This window comes from Budorcas taxicolor, chromosome 11 (assembly GCF_023091745.1).
Source record: "Budorcas taxicolor isolate Tak-1 chromosome 11, Takin1.1, whole genome shotgun sequence".
Taxonomy (NCBI): domain Eukaryota; kingdom Metazoa; phylum Chordata; class Mammalia; order Artiodactyla; family Bovidae; genus Budorcas; species Budorcas taxicolor.
The window spans coordinates 41785422-41808751 of NC_068920.1; the positions used below are offsets into that span (position 1 = coordinate 41785422).

The window sequence follows — 23330 nt, forward strand, 5'->3', positions numbered from 1 at the left end:
ACCTATATTTTCCCAGTATTCCTTATATCAGGGGATAGCACAGGGCTGGCATGTATGGTTGTGTTAGTGGTTCATTGCATAAGGGACAAATAGAGGCTAAAATCTAATCTGCACACTGCTCACCAAGTAATGCATCCATGGGACCATGTCCATCAAGAGAGCATCTCTCTCTAGGTGAGTGAAGACACTCTATGGTCAGAACACCACATGTTGCCCTGGCAACAGCACCACCATCTACCTGTTGCCACTTCCCCTTCCGTCATACTTTCCTCCCACTCGTATCCAAGTCATCCCAGAGTCTTGCCATTTTCATCTCCTAGGCAGCCCTCCAGTTCCTCTCCTATGTGCCACCTCTGCTCTTTGTTTCCAGATAGAGCAAATAAAAATACAGAGTTCCCAGTTAAATTTGAATTTCAAATAGACAGTAAGCGGTTTTTAGTATAATTATGCCCCATGCCTTCCGTCTGTCCTCTCTTTCCAAGAGAACCTTAGCTTTTTCCTCCAGCCCATGCTCCGCTCAGCCAATAGAACATATTTCTAGCCAGATGGTCACACCCATGCTCACACCGTCACCTCTAGAAGCTGCCCCCACACCCTCTCTGTATTTGCTGGACTCAGAAACATTTCTTCAGAAACAAGCCATTGGGATTTGGGGCTTCTTATTAGATACGAGGCTGGGTCTCTCCATGTGCACCACAAAATGTTTAGTTTTCATGGATTTCTTACAAAGTCCAAATTTGGGAGCCTCAAGTCAGTAGTGGCCACCCCATCCCCCGGGGAGGCTCAGGCCATAACCCCTGTGGAATTCCTTGGTGTTGGGAGAACACGAGACATCTCAAGTGGGCTCCCAGTCTTTCCCAAGTTCGAGTCCGCTCGAACTTGGCCAGTAGACGCACTAAATCAGCATCCGAACTTCTAACTACAAGGGATGCGGGGCCAGGGGGTTCCTTTAGTGCATTTCAGGCCCAGATGGGGAGAAAGGTCCCAGGACAAAAAGATGGGAGAGGGGCCAAGGCAGGGGACCAGAGGGAGAAGGGATGAGTCCAAAGACTCCATGGAGGCGGCAGCCCTGCTCTTCTCAGGGGCTTGGCCCAGGACTTGGGTGCCCTGCACTCGGAGGCTACTCCCAGACGTCACCCCTGCACAGTGAGCTGGTTCTTGTGAACCACCAGATTACCCTTGACCTTAGGAGAAGCATGAAGAAGTCAATTACCATTGACCATACTGAAGTATAATAGGTAGGTAGGAGTAAAGAGTTATGATGCCTGTTACTCACCCTCAGGTAACTGAGCAAAATAACAATAGGAATAATATGAGAAAAAGAATGTGTATACCTTTGGACAAACCTTAACTACTGTAGATTCTAAGTGAAGAATATGCAGATGTTTGTTGTACGATTCTGAAAACTTTTCTATCAGTAAGGTTTTCAAAATACAAGTGAAGGGAATTCCCTGGTGGTTCAGTGGTTAGAACTCCAAGCTTTCACTGCTGAGGGCCGGAGTTCAGTCCTTGGTCGAGGAACAACGATCCCACGAATGGCATGGCATGGCCAAAAAATAATAACAACGTTTAAAAATGCAAAACAGAGTGATTTTGTGTCCAAGTCAAACATTTGATTTAGAACAGTTGCACTAACAGGAGCACTCAACAGGAAAAGGCTCTCTAGGGGCCAGTCGGCCTGCTTCCTGGACCTGTTCAGGACTGTCTTGGAAAGTCCAAAGAACCTGTGGATAGAGGCACAGAGTTAAAGGCTGTGCTCCATCGCAAGACTAACAGTTCTCAAACATACACTTGACAGCGACCCACAGCCGTGACATCCGCCCAGGGGCCACCTCGGGGCAAAGGATACCATCCACTCTGGGAGAGGCTCTGCCTCTCTCCTGTCCATTGTGAAGCCTCTCAAAAGCCTGCTCTTCCGGGCTTGCTGCCAGTTGTTATGCTATTCTTTGAAAGTCCTTTGACCCACCAGCAGGTAGAAAACTGTGTAGCAAGGAGACTGCTGGCTGCCAATCGTCAAGCTCTTCGACTTCTCTTATCTCGCTCTTTAGCATGTTGGCCTTTTCCTTCACCCAGAAAGGCAAACTGTGGGAAGAAAACAACACCATTTCAGTCCGCCTGATGCAAAATTTGCAAACACCTTCAGGAGACAAGGTACTCCATTCTCCAAAAGTAAGAAGGCCTCCAATTCTGGAGACCAGGTGTCAACATAAAGCACCGTATTGGGACTTCCCTGGTGGTCCAGTGGTTAAGAATCTGTCTTCCAATACATGGGATGCGGGCTAATCCAGGTCAGAGAACTAAGATCCCATATGCCTTGCAACTAAGCTAGCGAGCCGCAACTACTGAGCCTGCATGCTCTGGAAGCCGCGTGCCATAACTAGAGAGAAGCTTGAGCTCTGCAATAAAAGATCTTGCATGCCACAACTAAGACCTGATGCAGCCAAATAAATAAATATTTTTTAAAAACCCATCATATTAGTTGTCGTCATTGTCCCTGCCCCAAACCCATGTCTCTTTTGTGTCCCTCTCTGCCCAGGAATCTGAGCCCTGTACCCTGCATCACCTTGACTCCTCCCTGCCCCCACCTTTGAGTCGGGCTTGGCTAGTGGGAAGCACCCACAGGAGATCAGAAGGTGCAAAGACAGAGACTGAGATGTGTCTTATTGAGCTCCTTGACTCCCACCCTGTCTCCTGAGGTACCCCAGTTCTGGAGTGGCTGTATTCTCCACGGCCACAGCTCCTTTACAACAGCCCTTCTCCATTCTCTCACTGCCCTGTGAACCATGAGCTCTTCTCCTGCTGTTCAGACCTAGACATTATTAAGTGCTTCCCACTGGTGGGAGTCCCTGGGTGCTTCACCATCCCATGTGAGTTCCCTCAACCTGCTCACTTATTGGTAAACAGTCCTTTCATTAAACTGTCTTCAGAATCCCAGCAAAGTATGCCTTCTGCTTTCTGCTGGGACCTCAGCTAATACAGACACCTGGCATCCTCCCAGGTCTGTTGAGATTTGAAAAGTCATATGTTGGGCTGTGCTGTGTGTGATCCAAGAGGTCTTGGGAAGTCTGGCTCCTGGGATGAGTCAGAGCAGGAAGATGAAGAATGCTTTCATCTTTTGGCCACTAGAATTTTCATATTTGGGGGGAGAAATGCATTATGATTGAGAAAACACCCTGATAAACTGAAGGTAAGGAAGTCCCTGTAAGAAGACAGAGGAGGATTACCACGTGTAGGAATAGATGGGATATCATTTAAAGCTGACAGCACAATAATATTGGGTTGGCCAAAAAGTTTGTTCAGGTTTTTCATAACATCTTGTGTAAAAATCCAAACAAACTTTTTGGCCAACCCACTAGAAGCCCAGCTAAAAGAATCAGGGCAAAAAGCAATATAGGAAGATATCAGCATAAAGAACCAATAGAATAAAAAACACCAGCATTCCTAAACATCCAAAGAAATAATTTTTTAACTTTTGTTGAAATAAAATGGTGAAAGACTCAGGGTAAATATAATATACATAACACATGTAACAAACTATTCTGTAACACATGTAACAAACTATTCTGACAGAATTTAAATCAAATCTGTCAAATCAATAAATGCAAGTGACCCTAAATCACCTCTTAGAGAAACTACTTTTCAAATTGACTCACAGAGAAAAATCCAGTTCTATTTCTGAGAGAAAGACGTAAAACACAGTAATTTGAAAGTCTAAGAATGGGCAAAAGCATATTAGTCAAATGCAAACAAAACAAAGTAAGAGTTGTAATCTTAATATCTGGCTAGGTATAACACAGGACAAAATGCATTAAATGAGAAAAAAGAAAGATATTTTTGAAATGCTAAAAGCTGCTAGTAATAAAGACAGAAACACTAATATTTGGACACTTTAACACACCAACTCTTAGTACAAGTGGACCAAATGAGCAGTCAAGTGGACAAAAATGGGTAAGAAAAAATAGGGACTAAACAATAAACAAGATAAATCTTTTGGGTATGTATCTAATTTGCATCCTGATAAAATAGAATGCACTTTCTTTTAAATATATATATATATTTATTTATTTGGCTGAATTGAGTCTTAGTTGCAGCTCATGGGCTTAGCTGCTCCACATTACATGCGATCTTAGTTCCCCAACCAGACATCAAACACACATCTCCTACACTGCAAGGTGGATTCTTAACCAGTGGACCACCAGGAAAGTCCCTAGAATGTGCTTTCAAATGCATATGGAAAGAGTCCCAAAACTGAATGTATATTAGCTCACAAGAAAACTTTGATAAGTTCCATAAAATAAAAATAATAAAAATACTTTCTGATCACAAGGTAATACAAGTAAGAATGAATTACAAAATAAAAGCCAAAAATTTGCTCCCTATCTAGCAAATCTCCCTATTAAGGAATTCTTTAGTCAAAAGGGAACTATCAGTGGGAATGACAGAATTCTTCAAAAAATAAAGATAACTTACATATCAAAATATTTTGGTTCAGAATGGAGCAGAGCTAAACTATTAGATCAGAAGAATGAGAGCTTCCCTGGTAGTCCAGCAGCTGGGACTTCATATTCCCAATGCAGGGGGACCCAGGTTCAATCCCTGGTCAGGGAACTAGATTTCACAAGCTGGAACTAAGAGTTAGCATGTAGCAACTAAAGATCCCGCGTGCTGTAACTAAGATTCAGCACAGCCAAATAAATAAAAATGAATATTCTTTAAAAAGAAAAGAAAAGCTCAGAGGAATGATACTTTCCTGAAATACAGAAATACTAGTTTACTCTCTGCCTCTTCAAACTCTAACCATCCTCCCTGGCTGTGCTTATTTAAGTATATGTCTTTCCCAACAAACTCTTGTGTTTTGGAAAGCAAGGACCCTGACTGTTTCTCCACATAAAACCCCTCATGGTGCATGCCTACAATAACACGTGGCATCTGGCAGTCTGTCAATCATATCTGTTGAAGATGTAAGCAGCCCAGAGACTAGACTCCATAGACACTTGACCTTCAAAACCAGAAACCCTGCATTCAAACTGCCTCACCCAGCTCCCGGGATTCAAAATGTCCCTATGCCTCAGGTGTCTATGAGCTCCTCCATAGGAGAAAATAAATAATTGATTGTTTCATAAAGGTAGGATAATATGAAATATGTTGAGATAACTCACTTGGGGATTTGTGGAAGAGGCTCAAGTGGAATAAATGTATCAAATTTCTTTTCATAAGGCACTCTGAAAATCAGAAAAGACAACCATCATATTGGTATGGCTTCTATGGCAAAGATATCAATACTTCATTGTGTTCAATACAATGTCTTATTTTCTTGTTTTAATTGCCATGGATGGGCTTCAAAACCATTAAGGGCCATAGTTCTTAGTATTTTTTTTAATCGCTTTTTGTAAACATCATTAAAACAAACATGATTAATTTTTATTGAGGTATATAGTTGATTTACAGTATGTTTAAAGTGGATACATTAGTGATATATGATTTTTAAAGGTTATACTCCATTTGTAGTTATTATAAAATATTGGTTATACTCCCTGTAGTTTATATCCTTGTGGCTTATTTATTTCAAACATAGTAGTTTGTACCTCTCAGTCCCCACCTCTATCTTGCCCCTCCCCAACCCCCTCTCCCCACTAGTTACCATTAGTTTCTTCTCTATATCTGTGAGTCTGTTTCTGTTTTGTTATATTTACTTTTTAGTTTGTTTTACTTTTTAGATTCTGTACATAAGTGATATCATATAGTATTTGTCTTTCTCTGTTTGACTTATTTCACTAAGCATAATACCTCCAAGTCTATCCATGTTGTTGCAAATGACAACATTTCACCTTTTATGGTGGAGTATTACTCCATTGTATAATATATATAATATATATGTGTGTGTGTGTTATATATATGTATGAGTGAAATGGGTGAAGTCGCTCAGTCGTGTCCGACTCTTTGCAACCCCATGGACTATAGCCTAACCAGGTTCCTCCGCCCAGGGGATTTTCCAGGCAAGAATACTGGAGTGGGTTGCCATTTCCTTTTCCAGGAGATCTTCCTAACCCAGGGATTGAACCCAGGTCTCCTGCATTATAGGCAGACGCTTTACCATCTGAGCCACCAGGGAAGGTATACACACACACACACACATCTTGTTTATCTATTCATCTGCTGAGGTTGTTTCCATATCTTGGCTATTGTAAATAATGCTGCTATAAACATTAGGGCACATGTATGTTTTCAAATTAGTGGTTTTGTTTTCTTCGGAACGTGATTAATTTTCTAAAATATTTTTAATGTACCACACCAACTATTTTTCTTTTAATTTAGTGACCCTCCCTTTCTCGTCAATGCTTAGTTTCGAGTGTAAGTCAACCCTACTAACCAACAATGTGATTCAGAATGAAAATTTAAGCCTTCATATTTGTAGTAGTAATAATAGGAACAAAATTAGCAACCACCTTTTTGTAGTCAAGATCCTGTGTATGATCTCAGTTACACACATGAGTATATACATACACTAAGGAAATAGACGTGGACTTTTTTAGAAATCTTCACCATGTCCTGTTGAGATTTGCCCCTTGAAAAATATAATTTATATGTAACAGAGAGAAATATGATTCCTTTAAAGTTCACTAAATAATGCTAGTATTAACACATACTTACAATGAAAAATTCACTGGCGGGAGAGTTGATCCTGCTTTATGAAAGCCTTTACTCTGTTCTGGATACATATATGGATTATCTCCTGGAGTTAACTTTGGGATGCCGTTCCTGGGGTCAAGAACTGCAAATGGTGTTTAAAAATGAAATCATAAAAAGAGCTGAAGATGGTCCCCAGATTTGTTGTAAGTATTGACATGACAGTGGAAATAGGATAATTTAGTGTTTTATCATTAGGTACATATAGGTTTCTTAAATGTTCTGTTTATGATTGTCTCACCTTGAGGAGATGAAAAGTGTGAGCTTGAAATAAAAGTAAAAAATAAATTTAAGAAACAAATTAAAAAACTTTTTTCAAGTGTGAGCCTATGTTTGAGATATTTTTTTAAAGGTGTTATGATTACTTTACCCTGAGAAGGAACAATAACTTAGGTTTGGATGGGATGGTTTGGTTTAAAATGAATGGTGAATCAAAAGTTATCTGCAATGATGAGCATAAACTCTGCCTTGAAATCTTTTCTTTTCTAGGCATTAGTGCACTTTGAATCCCTGAATTCCTCAGGGATTAGAGGCCATTTTAATTGGGGCTCTGCCTCTCTGATTGGATCTCAGCTAATAAGGATCCTGGCTCCTCCTTCTGTCTCAAAGACTGGGACAGGGGGTTTCCCTGGTGGCACAGTGGATAAAATCTGCCTACCAATGCAGGCACATGGGTTCAAAATGTGGTCCAGGAAGATTCCACATGCTGTGGAGCAACTAAGCCCGTGTGCCACAACTATCGAGTCTGTGCTCTAGAGCCGGGGGCCACAACTACTGAGCCCACGCACTACAACTGTTTAAGCCCTAGAGCCCACACTCCATAAGAGAAGCCACCAGAATGAGAAGCCTGTGCTCTGCAACTAGAGAGTAGCCCCTTCTCACTGAAACTAGGGATAAGCTCTTGCAGCAATAAAGACCCAGCACAGCCAAAAATAAATTAATTTAAAAAAAAAGAAAGAATGAGGCCACGCAGCAGTGGGAGGTGGCCTTCATGGTGAAGAGGAGTCAGGAAAAAGTCTACTGATGCTGAATAAACACTGCTTATTCAGCCCAGGCTCTGACACCCGACCCAGCCCCTTCCAATGCCCCAGGAACAAGAAACAAACCACTTGAGTTCCCATGGAGTCAGGCTGGCACAGGATGGCCATTTAAACATGCACCTCCAATGCCAAATGCCTCTCCCAAGAAAGTAATCCTGGCCTGCAAGATTGCCTCGGGACTAAAAGCAGGGCCATGCGGCTGGGGACACAACCTCCTTCTTTGCTCACACCCAACAGACAGGACTCTTTTTAAATTTTTCTTTTTAAGTTTTTTTTATCTTTGTATTCATTTGGCTGGGCCAGGTCTTGGCCATGGCACTTGGGAATCTTCACTTGTTTTTGCAGCATGTGTGATCTAGCTTCCTGACCAGGGATTGAACCCGGGCTCCCACTTTGGGAACAGGAGGAAAGTCCCTCGTTTTCTTTGCTTTTTGGCTGTGCTGGGTCTTGGTTGCTGCGCAGGCTTTTCTCTAGTTGCCGTGCTTGGGCTTCTGTTGTTTCAGCTCCTGGGCTCTACAGCTCAACAGCTGTGGCACACGGGCTTAGTTGCTTAGTTGCTCTGCAGCATGTGGGATCTTCCCAGGCCAGGGATGGAACCCATGTCTCCTGCATTAGTAGGCGGATTCTTTACCACTAAGCCACCAAGGAAGTCCTCCTCATTTACTTTTAATATATACTTGCAGTTGTCCCCGTTCTGGCCAGTGAGACAAGGAAGTCTCCCAAGGACCATATGGGAAAACTTTCCTTCCTTCTAAAAGGGGAAGGCAACAGGAGATTTTCCTTTTTTATGTCTTGAATACAAATATGATGCTTAGAACTACAACAGTTATCTTATAACCATAAGGGGACCAGCATCTAGACACAAAAATCCAACATTACGAAGAATGGTAATACATCAAAAAACCCAAAATGAGCCTGTGTCTTTGATGAGATCACTGGGCAACCAGACCATATAGGTCACTAGATACCAAAGCTTCTTGTTAATTACTTAATAAATATCTTACAATTTAAGTCTCTGATAATTTGATTTTTCTCTTACTTGTAGCCAAAAGCATGCCTAAGTAATAGACAGCTAAACTTAGTCCCTTCTTGGTTTTTCTCAGCTGTTCCAGATTTAAACCAATTAACTAAATACTTGGCTCTCCTCCCTAGGGCTGCCTCTCAGGAGTGAGAAGTCAGAGCGTGCACAGCAGGCTTACATGACATCAGGATCTATGAGCAGGCTTTGGGTCCTGGGTCACCATCTGCAAACCACATGGGTACCTGCTGCTCTCTGAGAGCTGGTATCTATTTCTGCTGTCTACTAAAATGGGCCATCTAGTCTGATTCTCCGGAGAAGGCAATGACACCCCACTCCAGTACTCTTGCCTGGAAAACCCCATGGATGGAGGAGCCTGGTAGGCTGCAGTCCATGGGATCGCTAAGAGTCAGACACGACTGAGCAACTTCACTTTCACTTTTCACTTTCATGCATTGGAGAAGGAAATGGCCACCCACTCCAGTGTTCTTGTCTGGAGAATCCCAGGGACGGGGGAGCCTGGTGGGCTGCCGTCTAGGGGGTCGCACAGAGTTGGACACGACTGAAGCGACGCAGCAGCAGCAGCAGCAGTCTGATCCTCTGAAGCCATCCCTGTCTGCCATGCATCAGGTGAAACACACATTTATTCCCATATGACCCCTGGCTTGGTGATCAACAGTGTACCCTATGGTGGCCTGCCAGCATTCCAGCCGCACAACCAGCTCCCCTGGCTTGCTTGCTTGCTCGCTATCACTCTCTTTCTCTCTGTCCTAAGCTCCACAATCTTTACAAGGCACAGAAACGCTGCTATTCGTCCACATCTCCTGGGTGGATGAGACCCTCAGGAGGCTTTCTCCCCAAACATTGCCCAGAGTTATCATCGCTCTCTGCGCACAGCCAGGTGAGATGCCACTTCATCTGGAAGCTCAAGGTCTTCCCCCAGCCACCCTGTGAGGCAGAAGCCCCAGCTAGACTCATGTCCCCTCAGCCACTAGATTTTGATCTCAGGAGTTGGGTAGGACACAGGACTCCTCAGAGTCCCCGTATCAATGACTACTTTCTCACCTGCTCTAGTCTGGCTTGTGGTGTATTCTCTATCCATGCAAGGGCTGCCCTGGTGGCTCAGTGGTAAAGAATCCACCTGTCAATGCAGGAGACATGGGTTCGATCTCTGGGTCAGGAAGATCCCCTGGAGGAGGAAATGGCAACCCACTCCAGTATTTGTGCCTAAAAAATCCCATGGACAGAGGAGCCTGGAGAGCTACAGTCCATAGTGTCAGACAAGAGTTTGACATGACTTAGCAACTAAATAACAACTACCCAAGGAAAAGCCTTGGTTTTCAAAACTACTTGTCTCTGCTGTGAGTTTAAAAGTCTATTCTAAAACTAAAAAAATAAATAAATAAAACTAGAAGTTTCTATTTATTTTTCTTTGTATACTGGAGTGGGTAGCCTTTCCCTTCTCCAGGGGCTCTTCCCAACCCAGGGATCAAACCCAGATCTCCCAGACTGCAGGCGGATTCTTTACCAGCTGAGCCACCAGGGAAGGCCAAGAATACTGGAGTGGGTAGCCTAGCCCTTCTCCAGCGGATCTTCCCAGGAATTGAACTGGGGTCTCCTGTATTGCACACAGATTCTTTACCAGCTGAGCTACCAGGGAAGCCCTGTATTCCTATTACAGCAATCTTACTCTTCCCTGAAGCACTTGCTGACTCCTATACAGGTATTTCTATAGAAGCATGTACCATAAATGCTCCCTTGCTATTCAGAAACTCTTTAGGGTCTTTCAATAAACTTATGATGGCTAAGTTGGAACAGAGAACTCACCAAGTCACAAGCTGAGGAGATATATATACACACTTCATCACATCTACCTTTCTTTAAATCAGCTACAAAACAACAACACACACTGAAGCTAAGGGTTACAGGATGTTTTCCTTGTAAAGAATCAAAAGTACGATTTAAATGCATATGACAAGCAGCATCTAATTGAAACATGAATTCTTTTCCTCGGACTTCAATGGAGATTTCTATTAATAAGTATCCGAGAGAACTTATCTGATGACTCAAATATCACATTAGCATTTTATGAAACTCAGAGAAAAACAAAAATGTGGATCAGCATATGGTGTGAGTTCTTTGCCAAAAAGTGCAGCCTGCCAACCATCCCCTTGTCTTTCCTATTTTCCTGGCTGCACCTGGATGACACAGTGACCCCCTAGGTCTGCCCCAGCCACACAAGGCTAGGCCGCCGGAATGACAACTCACGAGTATTCTGGGGCATTGCACAATGAAGATTCAGGAGGAAAACGTTACCACATTTCTTTCTCCCAAGGCTCTTGTCCACTATCCTCTCTGATAGAGACCTCCTATTGCCGAGGAAGACCCCGTTAAAGAAACACTGCTTTCCAACATGGTAGGTGTGGATGTTGCTGCTAAACCTTGGATAAAATGTCCACTCAGGACGCTGCCCATCTTCTGCAAGACATCAGAAATGCTTCGATCAGCACTGCTCCGGCCTCACAGTGTAGCTGGATAACAAAACGGTGTGAAGCCCCTCCCCCACCCCCACCCCCACCCCCAGCACTATCTGGCTATACGACCTGTATCCATGTGTGTAGTTCCGTAATTCTACATCAAGGGCAGTGTTAACTTCTATGGGACTAGGCACAAAAGAAGGGAAGTAGAAAGAAAGCTATCTAAGAGGGCTCTTCTCTTTTTCCTTTTTACTCTCCCTTTCAAAAATAAGGCCAGTTTTATGGTTGGAAGTGATGTATGGGTGAGGAAGCTCAGAGACAGTTTTACAAGCATCTGTGAGCCAATCTTCACTCTAATAAATGTGTAGGAATAAAAGCCCGTCAGGGGAAGGGCTGGAACACCCATGGCATCTTAACCAGATGGCATATGGTGTTGGCAGCCAACACTGGCACATGCCAGGCTACGGAAACACAGAGAGATGCAGTGTGTTTAGGACCGAGGAGAAGCGCTGCTCTGAGACCTTAGTCTGTTTCTTCGTCCGACCCTTTTCCTATAAAACTGCTCAAGTGATTTTGAACGGTGAAAGATCTGACAGCTCCAGGGTTGCTTAAGAAACTCTTGTCTCCTTGGTGGCCGTGAAGGACCAGAGGCTTTGGAGACAGGCGTGTTTGAGTTCTAACCCCATCCCTTCACTTCCTAACTATGCGTGCTTCTGTGGGTGACTGAATCTCTCCAGCCTCAGTTTCCTTCTGTGTAAAACGGGGAGGTCTGTATTAGCCGTATAGGTCTATATGTATTGACACAGAAAGAATCCATGATCTATTTGTACTTTGAGTGAAAACAATACTTTGAGAATAATTTTGTACTGTTTTCTATCAGTGAAAATATGGTGGTATATTACAATCCATAAATATATATATCCAAACATACATATATTAAACATATATATATTTATACATATACATCTCAAATACATATACATTTACATTTCAAAATTCTCGAAGAACAGATATCAAATTCTTCACAGCTATGGAGCAGAATAAGGGGATGATTGGAAAATATTGGGGAAGGGGTTTTCATATTCTACATGCTTCTTTATTATTTTAATATTTTATTATAGTACTTTTATGTTTATAAGGCATTTTAATTTTGCAAAACATATAACAGTAGCTGCCCCACAGAGCTGTGAGAATTAGAGACGAAGTATATTGAATGCCAGGCACCTAGTGGGTCTTCAGCAAATGGCACCCAACAGTATGGCAGCCTTCTGCCAAGACCCTGGGCATGGAGGCACATGGAGAGGACCTATAACGTACTCACTTGTCTGCAGCTTGAGCAGGCTGAATTCCTGGGGATATTTATCCTCTTGGACTCCAGGCAGTGAAGTTTCAGAGGAGTGATCAGAATGTGAGGAGGAGGATTTCAGCTCCAACTCCGCAGCAGGGCTGGAAAGGAAGCAGAAGGATGAAAATGTCGATGTGCTTAAATTGGAAGTTACAGCCTGATCTTACATCTCTTACACTAGAATTGCCCTCACGTATGAAAACTAGGATTACTCTTCAATAAAAGTCCATGAGCATATAATTTTTTGATTCATAATTTGAGGGAACTGAAATATATTCAAAAGATGCATGCCTAAAGGCAGTTTGGTGTCCAAAAGTTAAATATAGAATTCTCATATAACCCAGCAATTCCACTCCTGGCATACACCTAAACATTAGGCTGAATAAAACAAGCCAGACACCAAAGACCATATATTGGTGATTCCATTTATATGACATATCCAGAACAGGTAAATCCATAGAGATAAAATTAATGGTTATCCAGGGCTGGAGGGATAGGGGACATGAGGGCGACAGGTTTCTTTAAGGAGGCAATAAAAATGTCCTAAAATTGATTGTGATAATGGTTGCATTATTAAACTGAATTACATGGTATATGAATTATGCTTCAACTAAAACTGCTACCAAAAAATGCATGTTCAATAAAAAAATTAAATGGAAATAAAAAATCAATCAGTATAAAGAAAAGAGAAAGAAATAATCAAAAATAAGACTTGACTGAAATGGCTATAATAACAGAGCACTATGTTTAGTACAGAACTTCCTGGCAGTTAAAAATTCCTGTAATGAGCTGTTGTGGGCGTCAACAGAAAAAGCGATCACTTCTGGTCTTAGTGGCCTAGCATTTGATAGATGGCCTTGGACAATGCTTTCAGGTAGAGTTATCTGTTATCAAGTCATAGGATCTTTTTTCAAAATATTATGCCACCTTGATATTGGAATCATTTCAAACCAACTTCATGTTGATCATTTTGTTTGCTCCTGACAAAAAATCCTGTTATTATAGGTGGGGACAGTAGAATCATTTCCATTTGCAAAGGAAATGACCCCTCAAAGAAACTAACAACCCACACCCTAGAGAGGGGCTGAGAGGGATCTGCAGGTTAACTCTAGACTATGTTGCCTAAAAATCATAAAGAACCCTGGGTCCATAACACACAGTCTTGCATAGTCCAACTTCAGTTTTAAGTAAACATACCCATACTAATGTCTTTGAACTTCCATAGTGTGCAGATAAAGCAAAAAAGCCAACAACTCAGAGTCTACCCTCCCAGTTCCAAATGTATAACTTTGACACTGGGTGATATATGTCTCTCCTAAATACTTTTATATATTTGCATTTGCTGAATTAACTGTGTAGAAAACATTGCCAAGATAAAGGAAATGTTCCAAAAGAATTTTAGGATTATCCACCTATTTGTTTCACTCAACAAACACATTATCTGAGTACATTTTGTGGAAAGCATTGGTCTAGACACTGGGGATCCAAACAGTCCCTGCTTTCAGGAGCTTAGGGTCAAGGGGAAGATGACATGGACAGATAAACAGGTGACTGTGAAACAGTGGGTAAGTGCAAAGTTAGAAAAAGCAAGTTTTGCAAAAAAGTAGTATAATATGATCTTAATTGTGAAAAATAATTACATATTTCCATGTATAAGAAATAGATTTTTCTTTCATGCATATAAAAAAAGTTAACACCAGTTCTCTAAGAGATGAGATTACCATGGTGGTTGTTTTTTATACTGTTTTTATATTTTCAAAATTCCTATAATGAACTTAAATAACTTTACTTTTTAATTTAATTATGTATTTATGGCTGTGCTGGGTATTCACTGCTACACAGGCTTTTCTCTAGCTGTGGCTTCTTCATTGAGGTGACTTCTCTTGTTGCACAGCACAGGCTTAAGGGCTCAGCACTTGCAGTTCCTGGGCTCTAGAGCACGTGGACTCAGTAGTTGTAATGTAAGGGTTTAGTTGCTCCTGGTATGGAGGATCTTCCTGGACCAGGGATTGAACCCATGTCCCTTGCGTTGATAGGAGAATTCTTCACCACTGAGCCACCGTGGAAACCACTAAATTACTTTCATTACAACAGAAACTGTTAGAAAAAGCTTTTTAAGACTTTTTATCATAAGAAATCCAACAGAGCAAAGTATATAAAACAGTGCAGTTTTACAAATACTTCTAAAGCCGACATCCAAGAAAAGAAATAACGCATGGCCAGCCCTTTCCTCCCACTCCCCAGAAACCATCTGTGTCCCTTTCCCAGAGAGGTAACTACAATCCTGACTCCGACTATTATGGTAACCATTTCTTTGCTGTTCTTTAAGAGTGTACCACCAGGACTTCCTTGGCGGTCCAGGGATTAAGAACCTGCCTTCCAATGCAGGGAACACAGGTCTGATCCCTGGTCAGGAAACTAAGATCCCACACGCCCTGGGGCAACTAAGCCCACATGCCACAAGGAACATCCATGTGCCACAACTAAGACACAATGCAGCCAAAAGCAAAAATGACATGAACAAATATTTTGTAAAAGATTTGCCACCTGTGTGTGTATATTTGCACTCCCAAAATTACATAGTTTAATTTCACCTTCATAATAGCGAGCCCTTGCACAGCCTGTGTTTCATGCCAGGGAGTCTTCTAATCACTTTATATGCATTACCTCATTTCATCCTCACAGCAACCTCCTGAAGTACTACCACCACCTCCCCCCATTTTGCAGATAAGAAAGCTGAGGCCCAGGGAGGTGAAGTAATTTGCCCAAATTCACACAGATACCGAGTGACAGAGTGAGATCTGAACCCAGTCTGGCTCCGGAACCCATGCTCTTGTAAACATGTCACACTCCCTGTCAGACTGTTGGTCCCTTGGTTAGAATTGACCCCAATGTCTACGGCTCTTCCCTGGACCCTTACTTACTCTAGGTGCACAAAGCCTCTGCCAGGGCTGAGAGGCCCACTGACACGTAGACCTGTTTCAGTAGACGAGGGGCTGACCCTTCTGCCAGGTGATGTTACGTTGGCAAAGCATCCCTTAGATTCCACAAGATCATTGTGCTTGGTACCTGTAACACATAGATATCACCACTGGATTACATTCATGAAACTACCTCCCACTTGATCTTGTTCCCCAGATGGTAAATAATTTCTTTTTTAAAAAGCTATAAGAAAATTCTCCGAAATAAGAGTCAGACTTCTCTGACGCTGGAGTTCATTTTTAGAATGACTGCTGTTCCACCTACCATTTCATGATTCACATGTGTGTGGCATCTATTGGGCACCTCTGCAAATTCCCACCATCCATCAGTGGGACTACCTTAGCCAGGTTTTATTCATTTCCTGTCAACTCCCTCTCAAATTCATCTATCAAGTGAATCATATCCTTCCCACACTTGTCAAGACCCAACTCTATCACCAAGCACTTTATTCTTAGGAGGACTTTGCCTGTGACTCTACAAAGTTTAAAGTTTAAATTCTATAAAATCTGTCCTCTCACAATACCCTCATCCTGGGGTTTCTCAGGATAAGAACTATTGCATCAGTGTTACCTGAGAGGCCTGTTAAAAATACAGATTCCCAGGATAAAGATGTGATACATATATACAACGGAGTATTACTCAAGCCATTAGAAAAAACAAAATAACATCATTTGCAGCAACATGGATGAGCCTGGAGATTGTCATATGAGTGAAGTCAGACATCCCTTATAAAAATGTGGAATCTAAAAAAAGAATGATACAAATGAACTTATTTACAAAACAGAAACAGACTTACATACTTAAGAGAACAAATGTATGGTTGCTAGCTGGAAAATCCCATGGATGGAGGAGCCTGGTAGGCTGCAGTCCATGGGGTCGCTAAGAGTCGGACACGACTGAGCGACTTCACTTTCACTTTTCACTTTTATGCATTGGAGAAGGAAATGGCAACCCACTCCAGTGTTCCTGCCTGGAGAATCCCAGGAACGGGGGAGCCTGGTGGGCTGCCGTCTATGAGGTCTTACAGAGTCAGACACGACTGAAGCGACGCAGCAGCAGCAGCAGCGGGGCAAAATGGGGGATGGGATCATTAGGGAGTATGGGATGCACACACTGCTATATTTAAAATGGATAACCAACAAGGACCTACTGTATAGCACAGGGAACACTGCTCAATGATATGTGGCAGCCTGGGATGGGAGGCGGGTTTAGAATAGATACATATATTTGCATGGCTGAGTCCCTTTGCTGTCCACCTGGAACTATCACATTGTTAATTGGCTATACTGCATATAAAATTTAAAGTTTTTTTTTTAAAGAAAAAAATACAGCTTACCAGAATAAATGGGAAAAGGGGGGTGCTAAAACAGATAACCAACAAGGACCTACTGTAAAGTACAGGGAACTCTGCTCAATACTCTGTAATAACCGAAATGGGAAAAGAATTTTAAAAAGAGTAAATACATGTCTGTGTATAACTGAATCACTTTGCTGTACACCTGAAACGAATACAACATTGTTCATCAACTACACTCCAATATAAAATTTTTTTAAAAAGTTAAATGGGGGTGGTGGAAGAAAAAACAACATAAAACATTAAAAATAAGAAATAATTCAAAAATACCGATTCCCAAATCTCATTACAGACCCATCAAACCGGAATCTTGGTCAGTGAAGCCTGGGAATCCACATTTTGAAGAAGCCTCACTCCCTCAGTAGTTCTTAGGCTCATGTTTGGCAGTGAAATTCCTCCTCTTCAAGCCCAGGTCCATCAATGCACTCATTCTATCCTGCCCCTCTTCCTGATTCTCCACATGCGTCCAGTGATGAGAATCACCTTGGGACACTTGTTCAACATGCAGATTCCAGGGTTCCAAGCCAACTTATGGTGGGGGCGAGGCGGCAACCCAGAAGTCTGTATGTTTAAGAAGCACCTCGGGTGATTCTCAGAGCCAGCCAAGTGTGGGAAGAGCTGTGTTTGGCACAAGGCCCTGAGCCATGCCTTGGAGGAGGGCATGGCAGCCCATTCCAGTATTCTTGCCTGGAGAATCCCAGCGAACAGAGGAGCCTGGCGGGCTGCAGTCCATGGGTCGCAAAGAGTCGGACATGAGTGAGCAACTAAGCACAGCATGGCATGCAGCCTAGGGCAGCCCTCCACGCACGAGGGCCGACTGGTTGCTTGAGGAGTGAGTAATTGGGATGGAGTGGAACCCAGTGAAGGCAGAGCTGGGAGGAAAGAGCACAGGTCTCCAGCAGCCCCAGATATGGCGCCTAAGTGTGGTATCAAGAGCATAATACAGACCACACTCTCTGACCACACGCAACACTATTAAAAATCAATACTAAAAAGACAGCCAAAAAACACCTATAAGCTTGGAAACTCAAACCACATCTCCAAACATTTCACATAATAGAAGAAAGCATAATGTGACTCATGAGGTACTTAATGATCAATGACATAAATACGGTATATCAAAACGTGTGGATTCAACTAAAGCAGTAATTAGAACCTAGAGCCTTAAATGCATACACTGTATTTTACTGAATGTAAGACACCGTCAGTTGTAAAAACATTATTATTTGATGGACCACAAAGAACAGAGGCTGCCAATTAAATTATGACACATGCTTTATCATTTTGGACTTTTATATTTACTGAAGAATCCTTTTAGACTTACTTAGATATAGATTTTAATCCCGTGCATATTTAAAGAAGGAAAATAAAAGCAAAATTAAATGGCTAAAGGCACTTGTGGGGCTTTCCAGGTGGTGCTAGTGGTAAAGAATTGCCTGTCAATGCAGGATACGCAAGAGACTCGGGTTTGATCCCTAGGTCAGGAAGATCCCCTGGAGTAGGAAGTGGCAACCCACTCCATATCCTTACCTGGAAAAATCCACGGACGGAGGAAAGGAGTCGGACAAGACTGAGCGACTGAGCACAAGGCATTCTTAAACCTTATGCACATTCAAAAGTCTGATTATTGAATCACTTTTCACCTCAATCCCTGATGTCCATATTTTCCACCAAAATTTTTCGCAATGCAACAAGAATGTAGGTGATGGAGCATTTCTTAAGTGCCTCTGGAATTTTCTTCCAAACCACAGACACACCTCTGCATTATTCAGTGCTCATCCAGCAAAGTTTATATCAACTACTTCACAGGGGCTACTGGGCCCATGGCACTGGTAAGACCCATCCAACTTCAGAGACACAAACTGTGAAAATGTCCATCTTACAAGTGACAGGCTATAGTGTCAGAAAACAAAGATTCTAAAACGAATGACCTAAACTTTCAATTCAAGATACAAGGGGAAAAAGACAAATGCCTCAAAATGATAAGGAAAGAAATCATAAAATAAAAGCAGAAACGAATGAAATAAAGATGATTATCAGAATTAGCGGTTCATGGAAAAAATTAAAAATGTAGCTAAAGTTCAAGAAAAAATTTTAATATAAGTAAACAATATAAGAAATGAAAAAGAGACCACAATTACAAATAAAACAGAAATAATCTTATCCATAAAGAAACTGAGTACCAGAAATATCAAATAACTTGTACAAGTTTACAGAGCAATGGAGTATAACTCTTAAAATGTAGTTTAGAGTCTTCCCTGGCAGTCCAGTAGTTAAGACTCTGAGCTTCCATTGCAAGGGGCATGGGTTTGATCCTTGGTTGGGGAACCAAGATCCCCACATACTACACAGTGCAGCCAAAAAACAAAAAAACAAAAAAAAATGTAATTTAATGTTACAATAATCATGATGGAACTGAAACAAACCCCGACAGATAAATCAACAGAACAAAACAGCAAATGTAGCTAGAATAAAATTTTCTGTGATAATAGTGGCATTTTATCTCAGTGAAGAAAGAATGGATCATTCAAAAAAATATTTCTGGAACAGCTAATTAACCATTTGGAATGAAAATAAAATTAAACCTCCCTTATCCCCAAATAAATTTCAAGTGAATTACAAATTTGAATGCAAAAATTTAAAGATGTATCTGCAAAAGTAACAAGTAAATGTTTAAATAATGTTAGAGTGGGGAAGTTATTTCTAAGAAAGGTATAAAATACAAGCAAAAGAAAAGATGCGTAGATTTGAAAGCATACACATTTGAAACTTTCATCGCAAACTATAAATAGATTCATAACATACAGGATAAAAAAAGAGCTAATAATCATGACAAAACATGAGTTTTTAAAAATTTATAAGATGAAAATCTTATACCCAAAGAAAAAAAATGAGCAAAAGACATAATTAGGTAATTCACTAAGCACGCATATATAGACAATATATGTTTGGGGAAAAAAATTCATCCTTATATTAGTAAAAGAGCTGAACTTAAAATAAGATATTATTATTTCTATCCGTTTACAAATACCTAAGGCTGGCACAGCTTGAAGGAATGACATTCTTGTACACTGTTGCTGAAAAAACTTCCATCTTACTGAAGAGTAATTTGGCCGTTGATGTCCTCCAAAACCTATGAGAATTGCTCTTTCATTCCAAGGTTCTACTTTCAGTAATATACGAAAAAGGTATGAAATGTATATATAAAGATGCAGAAAGGACCCACATATGTAAAGGAAAAAATAAGATTAAGAGCAGAGATGTCTTCTGGGTTGAGACTCTTGTCAGTTCTGAGTTACTTATCATAGCATTTACTTATGAGAATACTTGCCCATAGGTTTTAACAGAGACTGCCTTTTCTAAATAGTTCACATTCTATATTGTATTCGGCCACTAGGGGGACTGGCGAATTCACCAAAGCAAGGATTGTTTGCTAAGAATGGTATTAGAGGGGGCCCCCTCACAAGTTTTGGGGTTTCTTTTTTTTGAGAGGTAAAATGTAAATATATTATGCAACCCTAAGCAGCGAGCCAGTGAAATCACATCTACAAATTTAACCTATTTCCCTGTTTACTTAAGAAGCTTTGTGATGGCAACATTCTAGAAAGCGGCTGCAGCTGCCCTAACAGCAGACTCTGCAGACGGACCAGCAAGGGCTGGAAGAGGGGTCTGCCTGCTCAACTGGCACCTTCTCCAAACCTGGCTGACTTCTGGAAATTCCTAGAAGAAACTCAGCTTCAAACATCATCTGCAGACACTTAAGCCTGACCCCAGGCTGCCTCTCTACATCTCCTCAGGTGGGAGAAGTGAAGTGAAGTCACTCAGTCGTGTCCGACTCTTCGCGATCCCATGGACTGTAGCCTATCAGGCTCCTCCGTCTATGGGATTTTCCAGGCAAGAGTGCTGGAGTGGATTGCCATTGCCTTCTCCGGGGGATCTTCCTGACCCAGGAATCGGGTCTCCCTGATTGCAGGCAGACGCTTTACCGTCTGAGCCACCAGGGGGGAGAAGAGCGCTGGAAATGCAAGTCCGAACCCTCCCATCCTGATATTGATGCCTCCGCTGTGTAGAGTAACATCAAGTTACTTTCAGCAAGTCAGTGACCTGTTGTGCCCAGCTCACAATGCCTGCCCCACCTCTCTATCTAGCACTGTAGCCTTAGGCGAGACACGGTAAGTTAAGGAACATTCTTCTTGAAAGGGTCACCATTTATCATGCTCATTGTTACGCAAATGCAAAAGATACCCAGTGAGCCATGAACTTGAAAATCCTAAGTCAAAACACTTCAAGACAAAAAAAAAATAAAAAAGATGGTCCAACCTAAGAGAAAGTTCTGATGACTAGAAAGGAATCGAGGGGGAAAAAAGTCTGTTTCAGAAGAAAGTCTGTTTCTTTGGTACCATCTGTGAAATTCACAATAATTATTTCCATTTCCGTTAGGCAGGAATAACACCTTACATAACCAAGGCACTTTCACACGCTTGTCATCTCCGCTGAGTTACACAATAGCACTGTCTGGCGGGGAGAAAATAACACAGCAAGCCAAGTTAGCTTCTTGTGGATACTCTTTAACCAAACACTTGGTTTCTAGTCCCTGTTTATCTGCTCAACAAACAAATGAAAGATCTAGGACAGTGGTTTTTAACCCTTTTTGGAATCACAGACTCCCCCCAAGAAATAAAGAAAGTCCTGGGTTCTCTCTGCTGGAAAAATGCATATACATCCAGAGTTGTGCACTTGGCCTATGCTAGTTCATGGATCCATGCTCCTTTCCTTACTGAAATCTGTGGACTCCATGTGAAGCTGAGCTCAGATGTGGTCTCCTGAGTGGATACCACTCTCCAGCAGAAAAGGAAGCCATGTGGTGTGGCAATCTCAGGGGCTACTGTTCTTCCAGGAGCCCTAACCTAGAACCTGAAACCCTTTTACCCACCCTTAAAATAGCAGCATCCTTCTTTAGGCCTAGTCAATCTGAAAACTGCGGAACATTCTGGAGCTTAAAGCTAGAATCCCAGAACCTTTTTCTCCTTGCTGAACTAGCCACATTGGGCAATTAGTGGCTCTAATTTCTATTGCTCCACTGGCCCCTGCTTGTAAGAAAAGGTGAAAGTCTGAGTCACTCAGTAGTGTCCGACTCTTTGCGACCCCATGGATTGTAGCACGCCAAGCTCCTCTGTCCATGGGATTCTCCAGGCAAGAATACTGGAGTGTGTTGTCATGCTCCTCTCCAGGAGATCTTCCCGACCTAGGGATTGAACCCCAGTCATTGAGGGCAAATTCTTTACTGTCAAAGCCACCAGGGGAGCTCCAGTTGTAGGCAGGTAGTAAATCATACTGCCACCCTCTCCCTGCACTTGTAAATGGAGAGATCACAGACCCGGAATACAGAAGACCAAAGACCCAGCTCTAATGGGCAGAGATGGAATGTACTACAATCTCTTTTTGAAGGCTACCCACTTACATGTACTCACTTGGGGGTTTTCTGAGAGACTCTGGCTGTTCTACTCCACAAGCACTGTTCTCTAAAGACAAATATACCCCTAAACATTCTCTTCAGCCATAAAAATCAATCACAGAGCTCCCATCCACTGTTTAAGCTAAACCTTTCATCAAAGTGTTCCTAATTTCTACCTGAGCTGTCCCATCCAATGAACAGTGCCACAAATCTGATATATGAGCAAAGAGAAAAAAGAAGTGGGGGCCTGGGTTTGGAGACCGGAAAACTCATGTCAAATCCCAGCTTTATCATTTATTGACTGACGCACTGGGCAGGTCAAACCTATGTCCTCCTTCATTCTTTGTAATATACCTCTCCGTGAGATATATTAGGAGATCCAGGATGGTCATTTATGAGAACGCCTGCTTGGATGCTGCTCTCTGCCTTAGCAGACCTTGGGTTAATACAGACAGTATCAATACAAATAGTCCCTATTACAGGGTCCCAAACTAGCCTTCTTTTAAACGTCAAAAGATGCCTTCTGGCTCAGTGTACTTGGCTGGGGCAAGCAAATCCCAGTCAGCCCTCCTGATTTTTTAAACTCAACTGTATCTCTTCTCTCCAGTGGTGATGTCAGAGTCTCCTTTCTCTTGAACCTTATTCAGGTCTCTGCTGTAGAGGAGGTGGAGACGAGATCCCCGAGGACCGCTTCCAGCGTCCATGGACTCAGCTGTGCAGATGTTGATTTAAATATTAAAAAGCGAGCCGGAGACAAAGAAAAGACCTTTGTTTAAAAAAAAAAAAAGCATCAATCAAAGGAAACAAAACTTCAGGGACCACCGAAAGTCTAGAGGGCAGGGCTGGCCTCTTGATCAAAGCTTCCCTCGCTTTCTCTGATTGGGCGTTTCCGGGTTCGGATGCCCGCGGAGCTCCCTGGGCCCTCGCCCGCCCACCGAGATGCTCCTTCCCTTCCTCCGTGGGGTGGTCCAC

General features: G+C 42.2%; 1 protein-coding gene across 1 annotated transcript; it reads right to left on the minus strand.

Annotated features, from left to right (window-relative positions):
• Nucleotides 1-1934: 1934 nt before the first annotated feature.
• SPATS1 (spermatogenesis associated serine rich 1) lies at nt 1935-23062 on the minus strand. The gene is made up of 7 exons (XM_052649776.1): nt 22948-23062; nt 15492-15636; nt 12544-12668; nt 11062-11223; nt 6652-6772; nt 5160-5222; nt 1935-2082 (listed from the first exon to the last, which is right to left on the minus strand). The coding sequence occupies exons 1-7, from the start codon at nt 23060-23062 to the stop codon at nt 1935-1937; spliced, it is 879 nt and encodes a 292-aa protein (XP_052505736.1).
• Between the last annotated feature and the right edge of the window lie 268 nt (nt 23063-23330).